This window comes from Micromys minutus, assembly GCF_963924665.1.
Source record: "Micromys minutus genome assembly, chromosome: 10".
NCBI classification, from domain to species: Eukaryota; Metazoa; Chordata; class Mammalia; order Rodentia; family Muridae; genus Micromys; species Micromys minutus.
The window spans coordinates 10,537,711-10,558,122 of record NC_137979.1 but is presented as its reverse complement, the minus strand read 5'-3'; the positions used below and the strand labels follow the sequence as shown (position 1 = coordinate 10,558,122).

At 46.1% G+C, this 20,412-nt stretch overlaps 1 protein-coding gene across 4 annotated transcripts; it reads right to left on the bottom strand.

The window, feature by feature from the left end:
* Positions 1–1,134: 1,134 nt before the first annotated feature.
* CNOT8 (CCR4-NOT transcription complex subunit 8) lies at positions 1,135–13,208 on the bottom strand. 4 transcript variants are annotated; one of them, XM_080924087.1, is made up of 8 exons: positions 12,949–13,162; positions 9,796–9,950; positions 8,734–8,940; positions 7,115–7,308; positions 5,941–6,102; positions 4,957–5,101; positions 4,221–4,331; positions 1,135–2,275 (listed from the first exon to the last, which is right to left on the bottom strand). In XM_080924087.1, exons 3-8 carry the CDS (start codon positions 8,848–8,850, stop codon positions 2,126–2,128), a joined length of 879 nt encoding a protein of 292 aa, XP_080780213.1. In that variant the 5' UTR covers positions 8,851–8,940; positions 9,796–9,950; positions 12,949–13,162; the 3' UTR covers positions 1,135–2,125. The 4 variants fall into 4 exon arrangements, with proteins under 4 accessions (XP_080780213.1, XP_080780214.1, XP_080780212.1 ...); XM_080924088.1 differs by having other exon boundaries at positions 13,098–13,131; XM_080924086.1 differs by lacking the exon at positions 9,796–9,950 and having other exon boundaries at positions 13,098–13,208.
* Between the last annotated feature and the right edge of the window lie 7,204 nt (positions 13,209–20,412).

The window sequence follows — 20,412 nt, the reverse complement described above, 5'->3', positions numbered from 1 at the left end:
GATCCCTAGACCTTAAACTCAGTTTATACAATTCAGATAATATTTGTGGGGCAGGAGAGATGGCTCAGTGGTTAAGAGTACTGACTGCTCTTCCAGAGGTTGAGTTCAATTCCCAGCAACTGTAGGTGGCTCACAACCATCTGTAATGGGATCTGATGTCCTCATCTGGTGTGTCTGAAGACAGCAACAGTGTACCCAACAACAACAAAAAGATTGTATAAGACATTTACTATCTGGCAACAAGGCAAGCTTCTCTGTTCGCCCCAGCACCTACTAGAATAGTTAGTGGGTAGTTAATGGAAGCTCACTGGCTGAATAAATCAGGAAACTAAGGGACTTGTTGGAAATTTGGAAACATGGGGCTCTCACATATGCCAACATTGACTAACAAGAGGACTAAGGTTGATACCCAACCTTGCAAACAGGTATCCAAGGTCAGCAGCACACAGACTGACAGCTCACAAAGACTGTTCTCTTCATCCTACCCTAGCACCATCTCAGACTACACCCCACCCCTTCCTTTCATGGCCCTCTTGTGTAAAGCTTAGACAGTCCCTTTCTTCAACTGGGCACTTTAGAGGACAGGTTGGTTTGCCCTCTGAGGAAAATTTGAGTTTTTTAATCCAAAGATTTGAGTCCTTGTATAAGACCTAGCAGCACACCAGGGCACCTTTACTGAAGCCACCCTACTGTCTTCAAGTGCAGACCTGCCAGCCAAAACTCTAGATTTATTGGGTGTGGTGTGAAAGCCTACACTGCTTGCTATTCGGTAGAATGGCTTGGAGTTCAGGGCTGGCCTAGGGAACAAGATCCTGAATCAAATCTAGAAGGGCCCTAGTACTTGGCTTACATTTTTGTGCCAACAGAAAAGGCTGAGAGGAAAAACTAAATCAGGAAGTCTTAAGTTGAGCGTTTCCTACAGAATTCCACTGACTTTAATACACATGTGAGTAGCCAGGGGTAATACTATTAAAGCTACTCTACTGCCCTAGGAAGGCCCATGGCCAGCAGGGTATAGAGTGAAATAGGTGTGAATTCCATGTGTGCTCGCTCAGTACCTTCCAAGGCTCTTGAGTGAGCCAGTCCTACCAGACATCAATCAGATTCTAGGTAACAAAGACCACACCTCATGCCAACGGTTAAAAAGCAATCTTTATTTTACAAAATTAAAAACATAAATAATATTTACAAGCATCTTAAATATCAGCTTTAATACTTGACATTTTATTATTTCAAATTCAGTTTCCCACCCGCTTTTAAAAGGTAAGACCATTCCTAAGTGAGCTGCCGTCTGTCTCTGCCTTCCAAAGTTTTTATGTTCTTACAATTGTCCTTTCTGTAATCATTTAAAAAGCTGTGTGCTTCCTAAATGCCTGACCTTACAAACAGTCAACAGGCTTCCAAGCACAGCTGTGGGGAGGATTCCATGGGTTCTGAGGTGAATCCCCTAACTTCTAAGATCCCTGTGCCTTTTCCAGAGCTCAGCTCTGCCACCTTCTGACATCTTGGGCTTGCTAAATGCAGCCAGGGGAATGGAGGCTGAGAGAGCACAGCTGACAGATGGCCCTGCGGAGAGCAAGATGGACTTGGAGTGTGATCTAGTCTAGGGCAGTTCATCTGAAAATCAAGGTGAACAGCGTGAAGCTCGGGCCAGCCTAACAACACGGGAGACAGAACTCTCTCCAGATCTTACACGGCCATTATTATCCTGTACCTGCAGGACTGCTCTGTCCTGAAGAAGCACAAGCAAGGCAAAGAGCCTGCTGGCACAGACCTGCTTCCCAAGAACAGACTGTTTGTTCTCTAGCAGCCTCGGCTCATCGGAGCATCTTCATCAGAGCAGCAAAGCCAAAAGAAGAATGACAACACATAAGAGTCATAGACATTTTACTGGTTTGTTTCAGACATCCTGTAGATGTAAAAGGGTGTCCATGGAGCCATGGATGCTGGTGGCAGGAGGCAGCAGAGGGGTGTGGGCATGAGGACAAGGAAGACTTGTTTACAAATTCAGAGCAAACCCCTCCTGGATCTAAAATAAAGGCATCCTTAAATAAAACCCAAAGTCTCTGCTTGGAGCAGATGCAGGTCGCTGGCTGGGCAGACGGCGCGGACGCACGGTGCACTCTCACTGCTGCATGTTGTTGATCATGGCCAAGATGCTCATCTTCTCCTGGGCAGAGTCCACATCCTCGCTCTGCTTCTGGGCCACCCCCGTGCCCAGGCCATAGAGGCGCCCACAATACTTGGCGTCATCAATACTGTCCTCAAAAAATAGCTATAGAACAGGACAAAACCAGCTGAGTAGGGGGCCAGGAGTCACACCACCTCCCAGCTTCTTATGCCCTGACACTCACTCAGCACACTGGACAGTAACTCAGCAGAGACACCAAACATCTCCCTCACACTTTTTTCTGCTCCTTTCTCTACATCTGGGCTCTGCTTCCTAAACAGACTTGGCATTCCTATGACTTGTCGGTGCTGGAGTCCCTGTGTAGATTAACAACTGCCAGGCAAGGACTCAAGCTTGCCAAGTCACTTCAGCTCCATTCCATCATGGTTTCCTTTTCATCAAGTCATGTAACCCAGGTGTGGTGACACACACACCCTAGAAGCTGAGGCAGAAAGTGACTACTGTGAGGAGACCATGGACACTAGGCACTCAGCAAACAACTCAACCTTAACATCACTGGGCAGGAGCTGTCCAGTGCAATCACTACAAGATGTTAAGCATAGTCCTAGCCAGAAGTGCCACCTCTGCTAGGTACAACAAACATCTCCAAGGCATCAACAAATGAGCCAGTTGGCAAGGACCAGCCTGATACACTTGTTACTCTTTAGATCTAAAATGTTCCTTTTAAGTCCTTGTGCTAAAGGCTTAGCACCAACTGACTGATAGGGTTACGGGGAAATGGTAAAACCTTGAGGTTGTCAGGGCTGGGCCCTGTACTCAGCTCTTCCTGTTTCCAAACCACTACAGGATGAACAGACACTATGCTCTGGCCTGCCATAACAGAGCCAGCCAACCACTGGCTAAAATGTCTCAAGTTGTAAACCTAAATAAACTGCTCCTTTGAACCTGGCCTCAGGCATTTTGTTACAGCCACAGAAAACCAGTTAATTAAACACTAGAATAGTAGTTAAAAGCAAAAAAGAAATATGAGCCAGGAACTGCAGCTCACAGCTATAATCAATCCCAGCCCTTAGGCTGAGGCAAGGAGAGAGCCATGAATTCAAGGCCAAGCACAAGCCTTTAATTCCCCACTCCAGAAGAAGAACCAGAGAGCAGGCAGATCTCTACATTGAGTATAAAGCCAGCCAGGGCTACGCAGTGAGACCCTGTCTAAAAATAATAATAAAGAAGTGGCATTTTCTCTATTCTAAAATGAGGCCCAAGACACGTCTCATTTCTTAAAAATACCAACGTTCATTCCTTTAAAAGATCATCAAAATCTTCCAATGCCTTTGATCTCAGCACTCCAGAGGCGGAGACAGGTGGAGCTTTGAGTTCAAGGCTAACCTGGGCTACAGAGAGAAACCCTGTCTGGAAAAAATATACGTAAGTAAGCAAACAACTAATTAAATACAACTAAAAGAAAAAATATCAACAAAACAGTCATTTTTCTTTTTTCTTTATTTTTTTTCCTATCCTGGAATTTGATCTGTAGACCAGGCTGGCCTTGAACTCAGAGATCTGCCTGCCTCTGCCTTCCAAGTCCTGGGGTGAAAGTTGTACACCACCACCCAGCTTTCACTGTCATTTTTCTGGGTCTTCCTCTTCAAATATATTTTAAAACTTAAAAAAGTAGGTAAATAAACTAAAAGAGGAGCTGGAGAGGTGGCTTAATGATTGGTTAAGAAGACTGTCTGCTCTTCCAGAGGTCCTGAGTTCAAATCCCAGCAACCACATGGTGGCTCACAACCATCTGTAATGAGATCTGATGCCCCTTTCTGGTGTGTCTGACAACAGCTACAGTGTACTCATACATAAAATACATCTTAAAAGACAAAACAAAAACCTAAGAGAATTCACTTTTCCTTAGAGAAATAATATTCTGTAATTAACAGAACTCAGCCTAAGTGGATAGACTAACAAATTCCTACTGTAGAAAGCAGAAGAAAATAAAGGGGACAACATCTCAAAACTCAGGCCTCAGACCCCACACCTGGAAGCTGTCATCTCAGAGCCCCTCGGACACGGAGGCCTCACACTGGAGCATTACCTCTTTCATCCTGAAGAAAGCCATCCCCGTCAGCAGAGAGTCTGAGCCTGCTTGATGCTGCCTTCCAATCCTCTGCAAATCCAACTGATCAGCCACCTCCTGAAGGCCTCCCTAGGGGGCAGAAAACAGGGGTGTCACATACCAACACTATTCTGGACTCGGCTAAGTCTACTCATGAACACTTAGCAGTGGGACAGGCCTTTCATCTAACAGGCCTCAGCAGACATTTTTCAGACCTTCACTCTTATTCTTTCCAAACAATACCCTGCTGCATGCTCTGTGTGCATGCAGAGATGAGAGACAACTTTCACAAGTCAGTTCTGTTGTACCAGATGGGGCACAGAGATCAAACTCTGGTCCATTAAGTTTGGCAGTAGACACCTTTACCCGGTGAGCCATCTCCCAGAACCAACTTGAACTTTTTAAGAATGAAGAACCCCTCAGAGGATGTGGGACAGTCACAGCATACTGCATATGGCTTCATGTTACTAACTACTTTGTGAGGTTCTCAAGCCTAAGAGGAAGGCAGCCAGCCTCAGGATGCAAGAAAGTGGGTGCCTGAGTCACCAACAAAGACAGCTAAAGAAAGAGCAAGCAAGATTAACATCCTCTTTAGAAGTCTAGCTCCTGGCAGGCCTCAAGAAAACATGCTGAATACATTATTAACACAAAACGAGTCTGAGTTTGGGAGCTTGCCTGTTTTATTGCTAGCATTAAGGAGAATGCCGTCTGTTACCTTAAGATTTTTGCAGCTCTTCATGAGGTATTTCACATCATAAATGGATGGGAAGAAAAGATTCAGGATGTGGAAAAACTCATGCTCTTCTTCTGGCAGTCTAGAATCTGTAAGCAGCTTTACCATGTAGCCAAAATCATACCCACTACAGGAAGAATGAAGCAGATGTCTGAAAGCAGCCTCAGCCCAGCCTTTAAACCACTCAAGACTTAAAAAATTATCTCAGGCTATCTATCTATCTTTCTATCTATCTATCTATAGATAGATATACAAAATAAATCTTTAAAAAAAAAAAAAAAAAAAAAAAAAACTCAAAAGTAAGGATGTAAGGGCCAAGAAGAAGGATCACCTAAAGGAGCTATTATGAGGATCGGAGTTCTAATCCCAGCAGCCATGTTGGACAGCTCACAAATGCCTGCAACTCCACCTCCAACAGCCCAACATTCTCTTCTGGACTCCCTAGGTGTGCACACAAATACCTATACATACTCATATCTCTCTCTCTCTCTCTCTCTCTCTATCTATCTATCTATCTATCTCCCCCCCACCCCGTCTGTCTCTGTCTATCTGTCTCTCTCTCCCAGTCCGTCTCTCTCTCTCTCTCTTTCTCTGTCTGCCTGTCTCTCTCTCTCTACACACACACTTTAAAAATAAAAACCTTTCAAAGTATTGAAAGAACATCTGTATTTGAGGACATTCAAAGGACAATCCCTACCAGGCTGAAAATAAGTGAGCCCACAGCAGCTGCCATGCACCTGGAAGACAGCCACTAAAGCGCTGCAGGTCACATGGGGCAATGTGTGCAAGCTCAAGTGCTCCTAAACACTCGACAAGAACACCAGCACCACCTCCAACCTCCCACTGCTGCTGCCAAACAGCCAGGAAGACGAAAATCAACAAGAACTTAGTTCCTCCCCAGAGCAGCCTAAAGTCAGAAGGGGGAAGCTATGAGGAAGAGACGGGCCACAGTTCCCACTGACTGACCTGTGAAATGAAAGCCACTTGACGTTGTCACAGAGAACCACTCCCGATGTCATAAGCAGCTCTGCAAAGTGCAGTGTATCGATCCCTTCCTCCTCGTGTTTCTGGAACTGCAGCCCTGAGTTTGCAAGCAAGTCTATGGAATCCTGGGAGTACATATCCTCTCTGAAAAACAAGGTGTCCCTGTGAGCTGGTGGCAGTGAGACCAAAGCAGGAGAAATATTACTGTTAGCTTATGATTCAGAAACACAGCACTCCTAAAACAGTCCACAAACCAATCGATCTGTATTTCCTAACTACAAAAAATCTATCTACATTCTCTCACTTAAAAAATGTGTTTTAAGTAAATGAATAGTTAGACAGTTGGGAGCCACCATTTGAGCACTGGGAACCAAGCTCAGATCTTTTGGAAGGGGTAGCCAGTATCTTAACAACTAGGCCACACATTTTTTTTAGTTTTGTTTTTAATCTTTTTTAAATATTTATTTTATGTATATGTTTTAGGCTAAGTTGCAAAAGGTTTTAAGGAAAGAAAAGCTTGTCAGGAATGGTGCTGCATGCCTAAAATCCCAGCGCTCTGGAGGCAGAGGCAGGTGGAGTTCTGTGAGGCCGGCATGGTTTACAGGTTTACATAGCAAGCTCCAGAACTGCATAAAGATTCTGTCTTTAAGGGGGGAGGGGGGCTGGAGACATGGCTGAGCAGTTAAGAGCACTGGCTGCTTTTCCAGAGGTCCTGAGTTCAATTCCCAGCAACCACATGGTGGCTCACAACCATCTGTAATGGGATCTGATGCCCTCTTCTGGTGCATCTAAAGACAGCTTAGTGTATTCATAAACATAAAATAAATAAACCTTTAAAAAAAGAAAGAAAAAAAAAAAAAAAAAAAAAACAAACTCCTCTTGCCTATCTCACCTACCCTATGTTCAATAATAAAATATAATTAGCCAGGCATGATGGCACACACCTATAACCCAGCATTCTGGAGGCAGATGCTGGCAGATTTCCGAGTTTAAGGCCAGCCTGGTCAACATAGCAAGTTGCAGGACAGTCAGAGCTACAGAACAGAGAAAACCATGGCTCCCCCCGCCTCACCCCCCCAAAAAAAAACACGATTAGTAAAACTATGGCAATCAGTGCACTAATCTAATAACACTAAAGGTCTCTCAAGACACTCACGTCAGGTTGAACTTGAAGTTGAATTGCCACGTGTTGACTCCAGATGGGTATTCCCCCTTCTCATTGGTGAAGGTCAGGCCCAGCTGGATGATTTTTAGAAGGTCAACATTGCACCGCAAAAGTTGATACTGGTAATCTATGGAGCTTCGAAATTCACCAATCGGTCGTACAACAACGCCTGGAAACTCTGTGTCCTAGGAACAAAAGCCTCTCACCATTAAGTCTCACCAATGAGTGGGTGCTTGGCAATTCACGGCAAAATTGCTCTTCAGTTCACAGAAGCCCTAAGACAAGCTCCCCAAGGCCTAGAACACAACAGAACACAGGGCAGGTGACTGGGTAACTAGAGGGAGATGCGCATCAGGCAGGAACTTCTTTTTTAATTTATTCACTTATCTCACGAGCACTGGTGTTTTACCTGCATATACGTCTGTGTAAGGGTGTCAGGTCCCCTGGAACTGGAGTTAAGGACAGTTGTGAACATCATGTGTGTGCTGTGAATTAACCTGGGTCCTATGGAAGAACAAGTATCTCCAGCCTCTAGAGAGGAACTTCCAATATGAGCTAAATACAAATCTAGCCAAGTAGATGTGGTGGCTCACAGGAGCTTCCCTCCTTCACATTAGCCCTGGTGTGTGACTCACACGTGGAAGAAAAGCCTGGCCAATGGCCTGCTGTTGAGGGCTCCCACCTTGGTCTCGTGTTTCTGTGAAGGACAAATGCAGCCTTTCTTTTTCTTGAGTGACTATTTCACAGCCCTGTGTATATAAAACCCTTTTCACCCTTGTAAAGCTCAGACCTGACTATACGCATTGGTCTTGACCTCCTGATCCTCACCCTCACCCCACAGGACCCTAACCTGCTGAGAGAGCTTGTGAGACTAGTGCCTCTTATGGATAGAGGAGTGAAGGCAGGGTTTGAAGACAGAATATCTGCTTGCTCAGGGGCTGCTCTAAGAAAAGCACCACCTAACCTGACATCAGGCAGGAAAATGAGCCACACAGTACCAGTCCCTCCCACTTAGCCCCGAGATGCCAGATCTGAAATTGGATTCCCCTGCCTATTTTGTTCTAGCAATAAAATGTTTGAATATTTTGAAACATAGCCTGGGCATATTGGTACATGCCTATAATCCTAGCACTTGGGACATGGAGGCAGGAGGATCAGAAAGTCAAGTCATCCTCTTGATATATAGCAAGTTCATAAAACCCTGTCTCCAAAAATAAAAAATAAAAAAAAAAAAAACATGTGCTCAAATTCACATGTGTGAAGAGATATACCTAAGGGGCTGAGGCAGGTCAGACACTAGACCACTTGCCCAGCACCACACATATTGGCACAACGGTGCACACACATCTCAGCACCAAAAGGGCAGGAGCAGGAGGATAAACACAAGGCCTGCCTAGGCTACCTAGCAAGTGCTGGGCTAGCCAAGGTTTACATATCCAGATCCATCTAAATAAACAAAACTAAAAATATAAAGAACTTTCCATCAGAGGAACATTACCAAACCTTGTGTCAGAAGCTGTCCTCAGAGTAGTTAGCTGCCCGGACTCAAAAGCAATATAGGTTTCCATCAGTCTAACCTTCCCTGGCTTTGGTGCGGAGAGCCTACTCACCATAGCGATATAGCTGTAGCTGAGGACAATCTCACGGATCTTCCGCATCTCTTCCTCAAGATTGCTGGCCCACACCTCACAGATGACCTGACTGTTTTCTACAAGAGCCGCAGGCATCCTGAAGGCACCTGAGGAGCCACTGTGAGCCAACTATGTAAAAGAACAAGCCTCCTTCTGTTTGATTTAATCGTCCACACTGGATCCAATCTAGATTTAAAGATATTTTGAAATCACGTTAAGTTTACACTGTGGCATAGGATGTCAACAAATCAAACACATCAAAGTTGTATTTTAGTCAGATACAGTGACCCAGACACATGATCCTAACACTCGGGAGGCCAAGGTAGAAGGATGGAGAGTTTAAGACCAGCGTGGACTACATACTGAGTCCATTCAAGGTCAACCAGGGCTACGTATCAAGACCCTGTCTGAAAACATGTACCACAAAGCAGAGTTCTACCATGACTTCACTAGCAGTCAATGCATTCAGCTCCCATTACCTATGAAGTTCCTACACTTGCCTTTGTCAAGTTTGTTCTGTCAATACAAAGAAAACCCTACCTGAAGACCTGAACTCTTAACATGACATTAAAAATGCAAAGTTATGCTGGGCGTGGTGGTGGCACACACCTTCAATCCAGCACAGGCAGAGGAAGTGCATCTCTGGTCTACAAACGAGTTCCAGGATAAACAGGGCTACACAGAAAAACCCTATCTTGAAAATATCTGCTTGCTCAGGGGCTGGTCTAAGAAAAGGGGAGGGGGAGGGGGGTTGTATCTACTTTTTTTTTAAATTTATCTTTATTTTATTCATACCATGTGAACGCAGTGCACAGAGCCCAAAGGAAGGCATCAGATCCTCTGGAACTGTACTTAGAGATGGTTGTGAACCACCATATGGGTGCTTAGGAACCAAACCTAGATTTTCTGCAGGAGCAGAAAATGGTTTTGACTGCTGAGCTATGTCTGCAGCCCTGTGATGTCTAATTCTTAACTCATAATAAAAAGTTAAATAGTAAACTCCACAGATACAGAGGGTGGTAGGACTGAAGTAACACCTACGAGGTTAAAAGCATTGGTGGCTCTTATAGAGGATCCAGGTTCAGTTCCTAGTATCCAAATGGAGGTTTGCATCCAACCATAATTCCAGTCCCAGGGGATCTGATGCCCTCTTCTGGCCTCAACAAGCACCAACAGACACATGGTACACAGACATTCTGCAGGCAAAACATTGATACACATAAAGTAAAATAATTTTTAAAAAAAAGAGGTGGCCAGTAAGAATAATTCAAACAGGAGCAGAATGGCCGGCGGTGTGCACCACAGCAGGGTCAGCATCACCTAAGCTCACACTGTCACCACAGCAAAGCAACACAAAAGGCAATGATAGAGCTCATGCTTAACAACCTCAGGCTTGATCCTTGGCCCCAACACACACACAAACACACAAACTAAACACAAGTTAGAGGCCAGTGTAGCAATATAGGGAAACCCTGGGCAAGAGGGCATAATGGCATATGAGCTTCCTTATAACAGTATCTAACGGTGAGCTCCAGAGCACATGTGTGAAAACGCTCAGCAACAGTAAACCGTGAGGGGGTCCCAAAGACGAGAGCAAGGGAAATCCTTGTAGAACTGACATGCAGTAGAGACTCCAGAAGACACTGAGGATCATTCTCAGTGCTGTCTTCTCCTGAGGGGACCATTCATTCACTCAAGGCAGTCTACTCTTCACAGACGCTTCCCTGAAACTGAAAACTGTGTGGTGGCTCTCAACACACACGTACAGCAGCTCCCTCCTAAAGGTACAATCCACTTCTCCTGCTTTCCTTTTATTAATAAAGGTTTACAAGCCAACTAGCAGGGAATAGGAAAGATGTTCGTTCAATGAATGCACAGTAAATTCAACTTCCTGACAACTGAGAAATATTTACTCTTTTCCAGGCTGGTCTCTTGTAAGATTTCTCCTGTCTCTGCCTCCCAAGTGCTGTAGTCATCAGCATGAGCCATTTCAGCTGGTTCCTGAGGTCACTTCCCATGTCCTGTCACTGACACAGAGACCGCAACCTTGTTTCCCTAAGCAAGCCACAAACCACACAGCAAGTAAGTGGGTGTCTCTCCTGGACTTCTGAAAGATGTCTCCATTAAAACACAGGCATAAAGAAACAAAATGCCCAGCTGGAGAGATGGTTCAGTGGTTAAGAGCACTGACTGTTCTTCCAGAGGTCCTGAGTTCAAATCCCAGCAACCACACGGTGGCTCACAACCATTTGTAATATCTGATGCCCTCTTCTGGTGTGTCTGAATACAGCTACAGTGTACTCATATAAGAAAGAAAGGAGGGAGGGAGGAAGGAAGGAAAGATAAGACACAAACAAAATGCTTAAAGCTATTTAAGAAAAAGTTTGTTTCAGGAAGCTAATCACTTCCCCATTATCAGGTAAATCGGAGCCAACGACTCAAAAGCCATTCCTGCAGCAAATCTGATCGGCAGATTCCAGCCAGGAAAAGGAACTAAAAGAGTGGTGGCTCATGCCTGAGCAAAGACTTAGAAAGTTCCGGATCAGCCTTGGCATGAGGGAGATCACATAATGCACATTTAACTGAGCAGCTGAGCCCAGGACATGCTGGCCACAGGGAAGAGAGAAAACAGCAACTCAATACAGGCCAAGGGCCTCCTTGCACTTTCCACCCAGGGAACCCAGGCTCCAAGCAGCAGCCTCTCCTTCCCACATCTCAGATGGAATGAGTCCATGTTTCCAAGTACAGTTATTAGTGTAACAGCCCCTGAAATGCTTGTAAAGCCCCTCAACAATTATTGAAATTACAACCAGGAGAACAATCATGAATTTCACAACTCAAAGGGAAAAATGACATCCTGAGTTATACATACACAGAAATAAGATAGCAATCCCCAACTCAGGAGGCTGAGAAAGGAGGATCACCAGGAACTTGAGGCCAGCCTGGACTATAGTCGGAGGAGACCCTTTTATCTGTTCGGTTTTGTCCTTTGAGACAGGTTTTCCTCTATAGCCCTGGCTGTGCCGGAATTCACCTCATTCACCAAACGGGCCTTGGACTCAAGAGATCCAACTACCTCAGCCTCCAAGTGCTGGGATTAAAGGCGTGCACCATCATAACCAGCTGAGACCCTGTTTTTAAAAAGAAGCAAACTAAACCGACCAGTGAGGCAGCTTGGGCAACCTGGCACACGTGTACACACAGTAATAATGATGATAATAGCAGTAGCTTAAAGACGAACAAGGGCTGGAGAGACGGCTTAGCAGTTAAGAGCACTTACTGCTCTTCCAGAAGACCAGTTTGGTTTCCAACACTCACATGAGTTGGCTCACAAACGCCTCTAACTCCAGCTCCGGAGTTTGTTGACACCTTTTCAGCCTATTTTTGCCGCCAACGTATATGTGACATTAATTATAAATTCATACATTAATAAGCATTAATCCCTAAAAAATTATTCTTCAAAATGCTTCAGGAAGGTTCGGAGGTCGAGGCTGCATTCTCCTTTAAAGATTTATTTATGAGTATGTGAAAGGGGGGGCTGAGTACATCAACAGCTAAGCGATCTCTCCAACCCTTAAAGGAAAGCTGTGATCCCCAGGCAATGTCTGCCTCACACACTGACTTTAAAACTTGATCCCCAAACTAGCTACATTTGAAACTGCAAAAGGAAAGGTGTCCACACACTCACACACACACACCCTGGCCAGTGTTCTCACATACATACTCATGTACACATACATACATACACACACACACACCCTCTGCCCTGTGTAGGCTGCAAAGCAACCTGTTGAGATAGCTCCTGATTATCCAAACTTCGGAGCAGGGTCTCTGTGCACCCAGGTGAGCTCTGAAGAGCGAGTAGCACGAACACAGGAAACATGCTCTCCTTGCTAGCCTTGCAGACAGGTCAGCTGAGTGTCTCCTACTCGTCTGGTTTTGTTTTCGACAGAGCGTCAGGGAAGCTTCACTTCCCTGTTCCTGTTCCAGAAGACTAAACAAAAGGCTTAGTGCAAGACGGGCGCAGGAGGAAGCAGCGGCCCGTTAGAAGAAATGGCAACAGGTCCCCTCTGGAGCGTTCCAGGCCACGGCCCTGAACTTAGACGGTACCCCATCCAGCTTGCTAGCTACCCGAGGGCGGCTCTGCCACGCAAAGCTGCAGCAGCGCAAGATCCAAGCAGGACGACCTCTTACCTCCCCCACCACTCGTTAGGCCTCCAGGTTGGACTCCGGGGACCAAGAACCCCGTAACCTCTGTGCCTCAGTGTTCCCGTGTGTAGGATGGGTCGCCACGGAGGCACTTCCGCCTCGTGCTCCTACCCTGGCCAACCCAGCCTGCTTACCCTGGCTGGCGGCCCCGCCGAGTGCGGGCGGCAGCGGCCCTTGACCCCGAGCTCTCCTCCCTCTTGCCCCGGATCCGCTCCAGGAACCAAGCGCGACAGTGAGACGCGAGTCTCGGAGCCCAGAGCGGCCTACGATGTGCACCAAACCAGAGGGTTGCGCCGCTCTACCCTTCGCCCTCCCGACTCGTCTACTCTTCGCGTCACTCCCGGCGTGCGCGGGCCCGTCAGTCTCGGCTCCGCCCCCAGTGCGCGCTCGGATACCCGCGCCCCGCCTTCTCGCGCAGGCGCTGAGAGGGAAAATTAGGGTTGTCGGAGGGCGCGTGCGCAAGAGTGCGTAAACTGTGTCCCTGCCTAGGCTCTGGAGGATCCTGAGTCGGGCCTCGGGAAAAGACGGGATCTAGAGCTGGTCCCACTTCCTAACATGAGGGCATATTACGACTATTGGTTGGAAGTGATGGTGCAGGACACATGAGGTGTCCTGACCCTCGATTACTGCAACCAGAACTCATTCACAGAACATCTATCCACAGAACCCCTTCTGAATGACCACTAATTAGGTGGGGGTATGGGGAGCGCCACCAAATCAAGTCATGAGTGAGGTCAGCAGAGCACTGCCTCCCAGGACTTAGACGGAACGTTGTTATGGCAACCAGATGGTGTAAGCAGCGCTGCACAGCGGCCTGTGCTCTCCGTTTGTATCACTGCCAGTGCAGAGAGAGGGGCCATCCTGAGATGCATCGCCACCTCGTGCTCTCCCACGGGGCAAGAAGACGTAAGGCCTCCGAGGAGCCCCTACCCCTCCCCTGGAGGAAGTGGGAAGCGTAGTGCAGCTCCAACCTCTGTCCCTGGTGCTTCCTCCCCAAGGGGCTGTAGGTAAGCATGCACACGTGTCCCCCCTCTGACACCCCATCTCCCAGTCACTCTGCCCTTTTCATGTTAAACTTTTATTCCAGAGGAAATTCCAAAATAAGACTTACTGACTAAATAGAGCTAGCCTTTCAGACTATTACTCCAGAGGAGTGAGATCGCACAGCCTGCCTCTGGGGTAACAATGCCAAGGACGGTTTCTGAAGCCCAGCCTTTGCTGCTTCTCTCCAGGATCTGTAAATAGAGACACAAAATGGTGATGGGGATGAAACCCTAGATACAGCAACAGCCACAGAGAATGGGGCCTGTGTAGTTACTGTAGCTTTGACTCTGCAACAATGTTGTTGGCACTGGCTGGCCTCTTTTGAGGTGTTCGTGTTGGCTAGGCTAGCTAGTCATGTGAGGCGCAGCCTCTAAATCCGATTCAGGAAAGGGTGGGCCTGGTATGTGCTAGTCATGTGAGGAGCATGGAATTTGTTTTCTTCTTGTTTTGTCTTGTTTTGTTTCTTGCCACAAATAAGCCTGGTGTGCTCTGAAAGAGTTAAACAGGAAACACCTGGTATCCCCCCAACACACACCCTTCACCCAGAGCTTTTCACAGAACACTAATTGTATTTCAGGAGGAACTGGAGTTCAGTGTCTACACTGTAAACAGTGGCTTTCAAACTGCAAACAAGAGAAACTAGAAACTAAAGCTTGAACAAATTTCTTCAACTGGAAAAGCACAGTTTTGAAAGTACAAAGAAAATGATCATAATAACGTGGATCTTTTCAAGATCTGGATGGTACCTATCCATAGGCAGCCTGGATTCCTTTTTATTTCTTTTTTAAGATTTATTTATTCTATATAAGTACACTGTAGCTGTCCTCAGACACACCAGAAGAGGACATCAGATCTCATTACAGATGGTTGTGATTTGAACTCAGGACCTCTGGAAGAGAGGTCATTGCTCTTAACCACTGAGCTGTCCCTCCAGCCTCAGCCTGTATTCCTAAATGTTTGGTTTTGGACACTGGAAAAAGGAACTGAAGTGAATATTTTACATATCAAAACAGACCTAGCCTCCAGGTTCTCCCAGCATCCCTCAATCCCTACCTGGCATACCCTGCCCCCAACCCTGAACTTGTCTGGCTGGGCTGCCCTTCCTCCAGAGGCTCCTCCCTATATAATCCAGACATTTTGATCTCTCACCTCCTCCCCCTCTTCCTCCCTTTTCCTTCTCTCCCTCCCTTTCCTGCCCCTTCTCCTCCTGCTCTCTCTGTGCCAGTACCCTTTCTCTCTTTCTCCCTCCCCCATTGCCCCTCTCTCCCCAAGGAAACTAACCTGGCCTCATCTTTGGGCCCACCAGAGAACAGCTTCCCAATAAACCGGCCTTTAATCTAATTGGATTTAAATTGGCTCATTTCACCAGGGGCAGCAAAATAACCTATCACTAAGGTATGCCTTGCTAAAAAAAAAAAAAAAAATACAATAGAGGCCTGAGAGCAGCTTTAGAGCACTGACTGCTCTTCCAGAGGTGCTGAGTTCAATTCCCAGCAACCACATGGTGGCTCACAACCATCTACAATGGGATCTGATGCCCTCTTCTGGTGTGTGTGAGGACAGCAACAGTGTACTCACACATAAACTAAATAAATAAATCTTAAGAAAAAAAGTACAATATATGTAAGAAAATAATATCTAAAATACATTTAAATTTGAAGTATTTTGGATAGAAACAAATATATCCAGGTTAGTTCACTCATTGTGCCTAAATTTGCAAAACCTGAAATGCTATAAACCTATGGATTAAATAATTGCTACCCCCCATAACCCCAATTGTCACTCAAAGTTTGCCACTTTATATTAGTCTGCCCTTCATTAGAGCCAGTACTTAGAAGATGGCTTTGAACACAGGATGACTAAAAGTTGGTCAAAGAAGTGATAGTTTGACAGATGGGCACAAGTCTTTAATCCCAACACTCAGGAGGCAGAGGCAGGTGGACCTCTGTGAGTTTGGGGCTAGCCTGGTCTACAGAGCAAGTTCCAGGACAGCCACAGCTATACAAACCCTGCTTCACACACACGTACACAAAAGGTAGTTCATGCCTATTATTCCAGAATTTAAGAACCCAAAGCCAGAGGATTACCAAAAGCTCCAGGCCAACCAGAACAAAAAACAAAATAAAAACAGACAAACAAAAACAACTTAAAATCCTTTTCCTGCTTTCACTTTACACCTAGCTCCTTTGTCTCAGATTCAGGTGGGATTTCCATATAACTGCACATGGGCGCCTTCATAATTTAAGGAGTGTCTGCCATAGGCAGAGACCAACTAGATCATACGTCCCTACTTCATCACATTGACCTGTCCTCTATCCAAGAGGCTTTGTTTACGGAGCCTTTGCTGTGATCCCGGATCTGCAGTGACACTGATGAATAAAACAGACTGATTAACAAGGACAGGAGCATTAAGTACAAAATGGCGCTGTACCACACACCTCTAACATCCACAGTCGGGAGGCAGAGGCAGGAGGATCTCCGTAAGTTTGTAGCCAGCCTGGTCTACAGAGCAAGTCCCAGGCCAGCCAGAGCTACACAGTGAGTGAGACTCGTCTCAAAGAAAGTAATGTCAGCGGGTGGGGTGGTGCACCTGTATCCTAGCACCCAGAAAGTAGAGACAGGAGGATCAGAGGTTCAAGGCCATCTTTGCCTACATACTGATATCTAGGCCAATCTGGACTACATGAGACTTTGTCTCAAACAAAACAAAATATGATTAATTGTAATAACTCTCACAGAAGAGCCCAGTGAGATGAAAGGGAAGAATATTCTGGGGTGAGAGTGGGATCATAAGCAGGGAGTCTCATAGCAGGTAAGATGGCCTCCCTGAGGAGGTGAAATTTAACGGGAGAGAAATGAGAAGTTGGGCAAATACATCTCAAGCAGAGGCTAAGAAATGAATCTTTCATGAAGAGGTGATGAAAAGCCAGGGAGGTGAACCAGGAGATGTAGAGGTACAGGTCAAGAAGAGACAGGCCTAGAGGACTGTTCTCCAGTGCACTGGGCAACCCTGGAGTTCTCAGCAGAATGAGCTGATTTTGATTCAAGGGTGAGGGACAAGGTTATGATACTGCCTCCCGTAGCACAGGCTAGCTCCAAAAGTGCACTCCGGATCCTTCTGCCTACACGCTGGGATCACAGGTGTCCCCTGCCATACCCAGCCTGCTTTTTTTTTTAAAGGACATTGATTTCTACAGGTATAAAGTCGGAAATCATTTGAATTCTACTAACGTGGTTGGAAAGGGCAGCTGGTTCCTCCCATAAGGCAATAGGGTCCTGCAGGTGACTGACTGAAAATTAAGGCCATTGTGAAAAGATTTCTACTGTGAAGAGAAAAGAGCACAAAGAAGAAAATCGGTCTCGGCCTCCACAGGAAAAAATACAGGCCAATGGGAAGAACTAGATGAGAGGGAAACCCACAGGGACTCCTGTCACCTCTGTCGTATAGCAAACCCGCTCTACAACATTGAAGCCAAATCAATAAAATATTTTAAAGGATTTGTTTTAAATTATGTGTACTTGTGTGCGTCCCTGTGAACGCAGGTGTCCAGAGAGGTATTGAATCCCCCGGAGCGAAACTTACAGAGGGTTGTGCGCTGCGTGGGCTCTTTAACTTGAGCTGAGTCTCCGGTGCCTTATTTACTGTGACACGCCAGAAGACAGCGCCAGATCCCATTACAGATGCTTGTGAGCCACCATGTTGCTTAGCGGTTAAGAGCACTGGCTGCTCTTCCAGAGGTCCTGAGTTCAAATTCCAGCAACTACATACCAGTTCACAACTGTCCAGTTCTAAGAGATCCAACACCCTCACACAGACTGCAGAACACCAAACACGCACAAAGACTAACATATAAAAAAAGTAAGAACTGTTTTTTGAACTGTAACATTCTATAATGGTCTAGTAGTGGGACCCCAGGGGGTTCAGAAAGTTTCCAGCCACAGAAAGAACCAGAGGTGTCAGAGTTGGTGGGAACAGGAGAACTATCCTGAGTGGGAGGGGCTATACAAGCAGAAGTAAAATAAGCCAGAAAGTTCCTGTGCATCTTCAGAAGTGAACAGTGGAAGTTTGCCCATGGCAGGGACACTTGGCGAGTGGGGAAGTGGACAGTGAGTCAGGAGAGGACCCAGAGTAAGTTTAGGCGGTGATGTGTAACTCGGGGCCTCTGGCATGGTAGGTGGGTACCCTACCCACTGAGCCATACTATCAGCACCAGGACCCTTGACATCATCTGATCAGTACACACAATAGGCTCATTATGTAAACATCTAAGAAATGGAAGAAAGTATATTGGTGTCTCTCAAAGATGAGGAAAGCCCTGAAGAGTTGTACCTGACCATATAGTTAATTTGTAACCAAGCACTGAATGTTTTACCTAGCCCTGACAGAATGCAACAAACTAATCCAAGAAAAATCTGATTAAAACATGGCCTTTTTTTTAAAAAGATGTATTTATTTATTATTTATATGAGTACACTGTAGCTGTCAGACACACCAGAAGAGGGCATCAGATCCCATTACAGATGGCTGTGAGCCACCATGTGGTTGCTGGGAATTGAACTCAGGACCTCTGGAAGAGCGGTCAGTGCTCTTAACCGCTGAGCCATCTCACCAGCCCAAAACATGGTTTTTGTTGGCCAAATAAAGTGTGACATGTCTATACATTAGCTTTTTGAGACAATGTCTCACTACATAGCTGCCCTCCAGTGTTAGGTACTCCTTCCCCTCTCTCCTGAAAGTTGGGGTCACAAGCAAGCATCACTACAACCAGCAAACACAGCAACTCTTCAGTGCACTACTTGGGAAACTCCACACATTCAAACGTTAAGAAACCAAGGTGTAATCTCAGCACTCAGGAAGAAAGAGGCAGGAGGACCAGGGTCAAGGACATCCTCTACAAATGGAGTTCCAGGCCAGTCTGGGTTACCTGAGATCCTGTCTCAATCAATCAATCAACCAACCAGTCAGTAGAGGCTGAAGAGATTGGTCAACTTTTGTCTACTTAACTTTTGCCGAATTCAATTTCCAGCACCCCAATCAGGCAGCTCCAGCTCTCTGCAGAGTCCTGTACCCACACATGTACATTCCCACACATAGACACACACATACACACACAATAGAAGATATATTTATTTGTGGGTTGGTTGGTTTCTCGGTGTAGCCCTGGCTGTCCTGGAACTTCCTCTATACACCAAGCTGGCCTCAAACCACAAAGATCTGCCTGCCCCTGCCTTCAAAGCATTGGGATTACAGGTCTGCACCCCACCGCCTGGCTAATAAATATTTTTCAAACAGTATTTAAAAAATAATAAATGAAATGGAAACCATGTTCTGTTTTTGAAAGATTTTCTAGAGTCCAGGCCTAGCATGCATGAGGCCATATTCCACCCCAGCTCCAAAGAAACCAACTCTGTCGCATGCCTGTAATCTCACCGAGGTTGTAGGCAGAGCGCAGGAGTATCAAGAACTCAGGGTCATCTTGATACACAATAAGTCAAAGCCCAGCCTGGGCCACATAAAGACCTGTCTCTCAGAAGATTGAAGAATAGAGCTGAAGAGGTGGCTCAGTGCTGCTCTTCCAGAGGAGGAGAGTTTGGTTCCTAGCATCCATGTGGAGTAGCTCACAAGTGCCTTTAATTCTAACATCAGGGTTAATCTAATGCCCTCTTCCAGGGAACTGTAGTCCTGTGGTACACACACACACACACAGAGAGAGAGAGAGAGAGAGAGAGAGAGAGTGAGAGGGAGAGAGAGAGAGAGAGAGAGAGTTCTAAAACTGACATTGTGTCCTGACATTGTAACACAATTATTTAATCCCAGCCTCTGGGAGGCAGAGGCCAGAGGATCTCTGCAAGCTTTGATTGGCCTGATCTACAGACAGCAAGGCTACAGGAGAGGAATGGGGGAGGAGGAGGGAGACCAGAGAAGCCTCTTCAGAGCACTTCCTCCAGCAACATAATACTTATGAGTTTGTGGGAACTGATGGGAAGTCTCAGAACACAGAATTGACTTCAACATGGAGTCTATAACAAAGAACACGGAGGAGACTGGTATTATAAATTGAGGATGTGAAGTTACAGGACAGTCTCATAGAGAGAGCTGAAGAAGAGAGGCTTGATCCCTTCAGGCTGTGGGATCTAGCCTTTTAAAGACACACACACACACACACACACACACACACACACACTGTCATAAAGTGGCAGGCATGTGTGTAGTACATGCCTGTGATCCCAAAGCTCTCAGCCAGCTGAGGTAGAAGGATCAGGAGTTCAAGGCCAATTCTGGCTTCTTGGTAAGTTTGAGGCCAGTCTGGGCTACATAAGGCTCTGTCCTAAAATGAATGAGCAATGGAGCTGGAGAAACCACTCAAAGGTTACAAGCACTTGCTGCTCTTGTAGACTTGATTC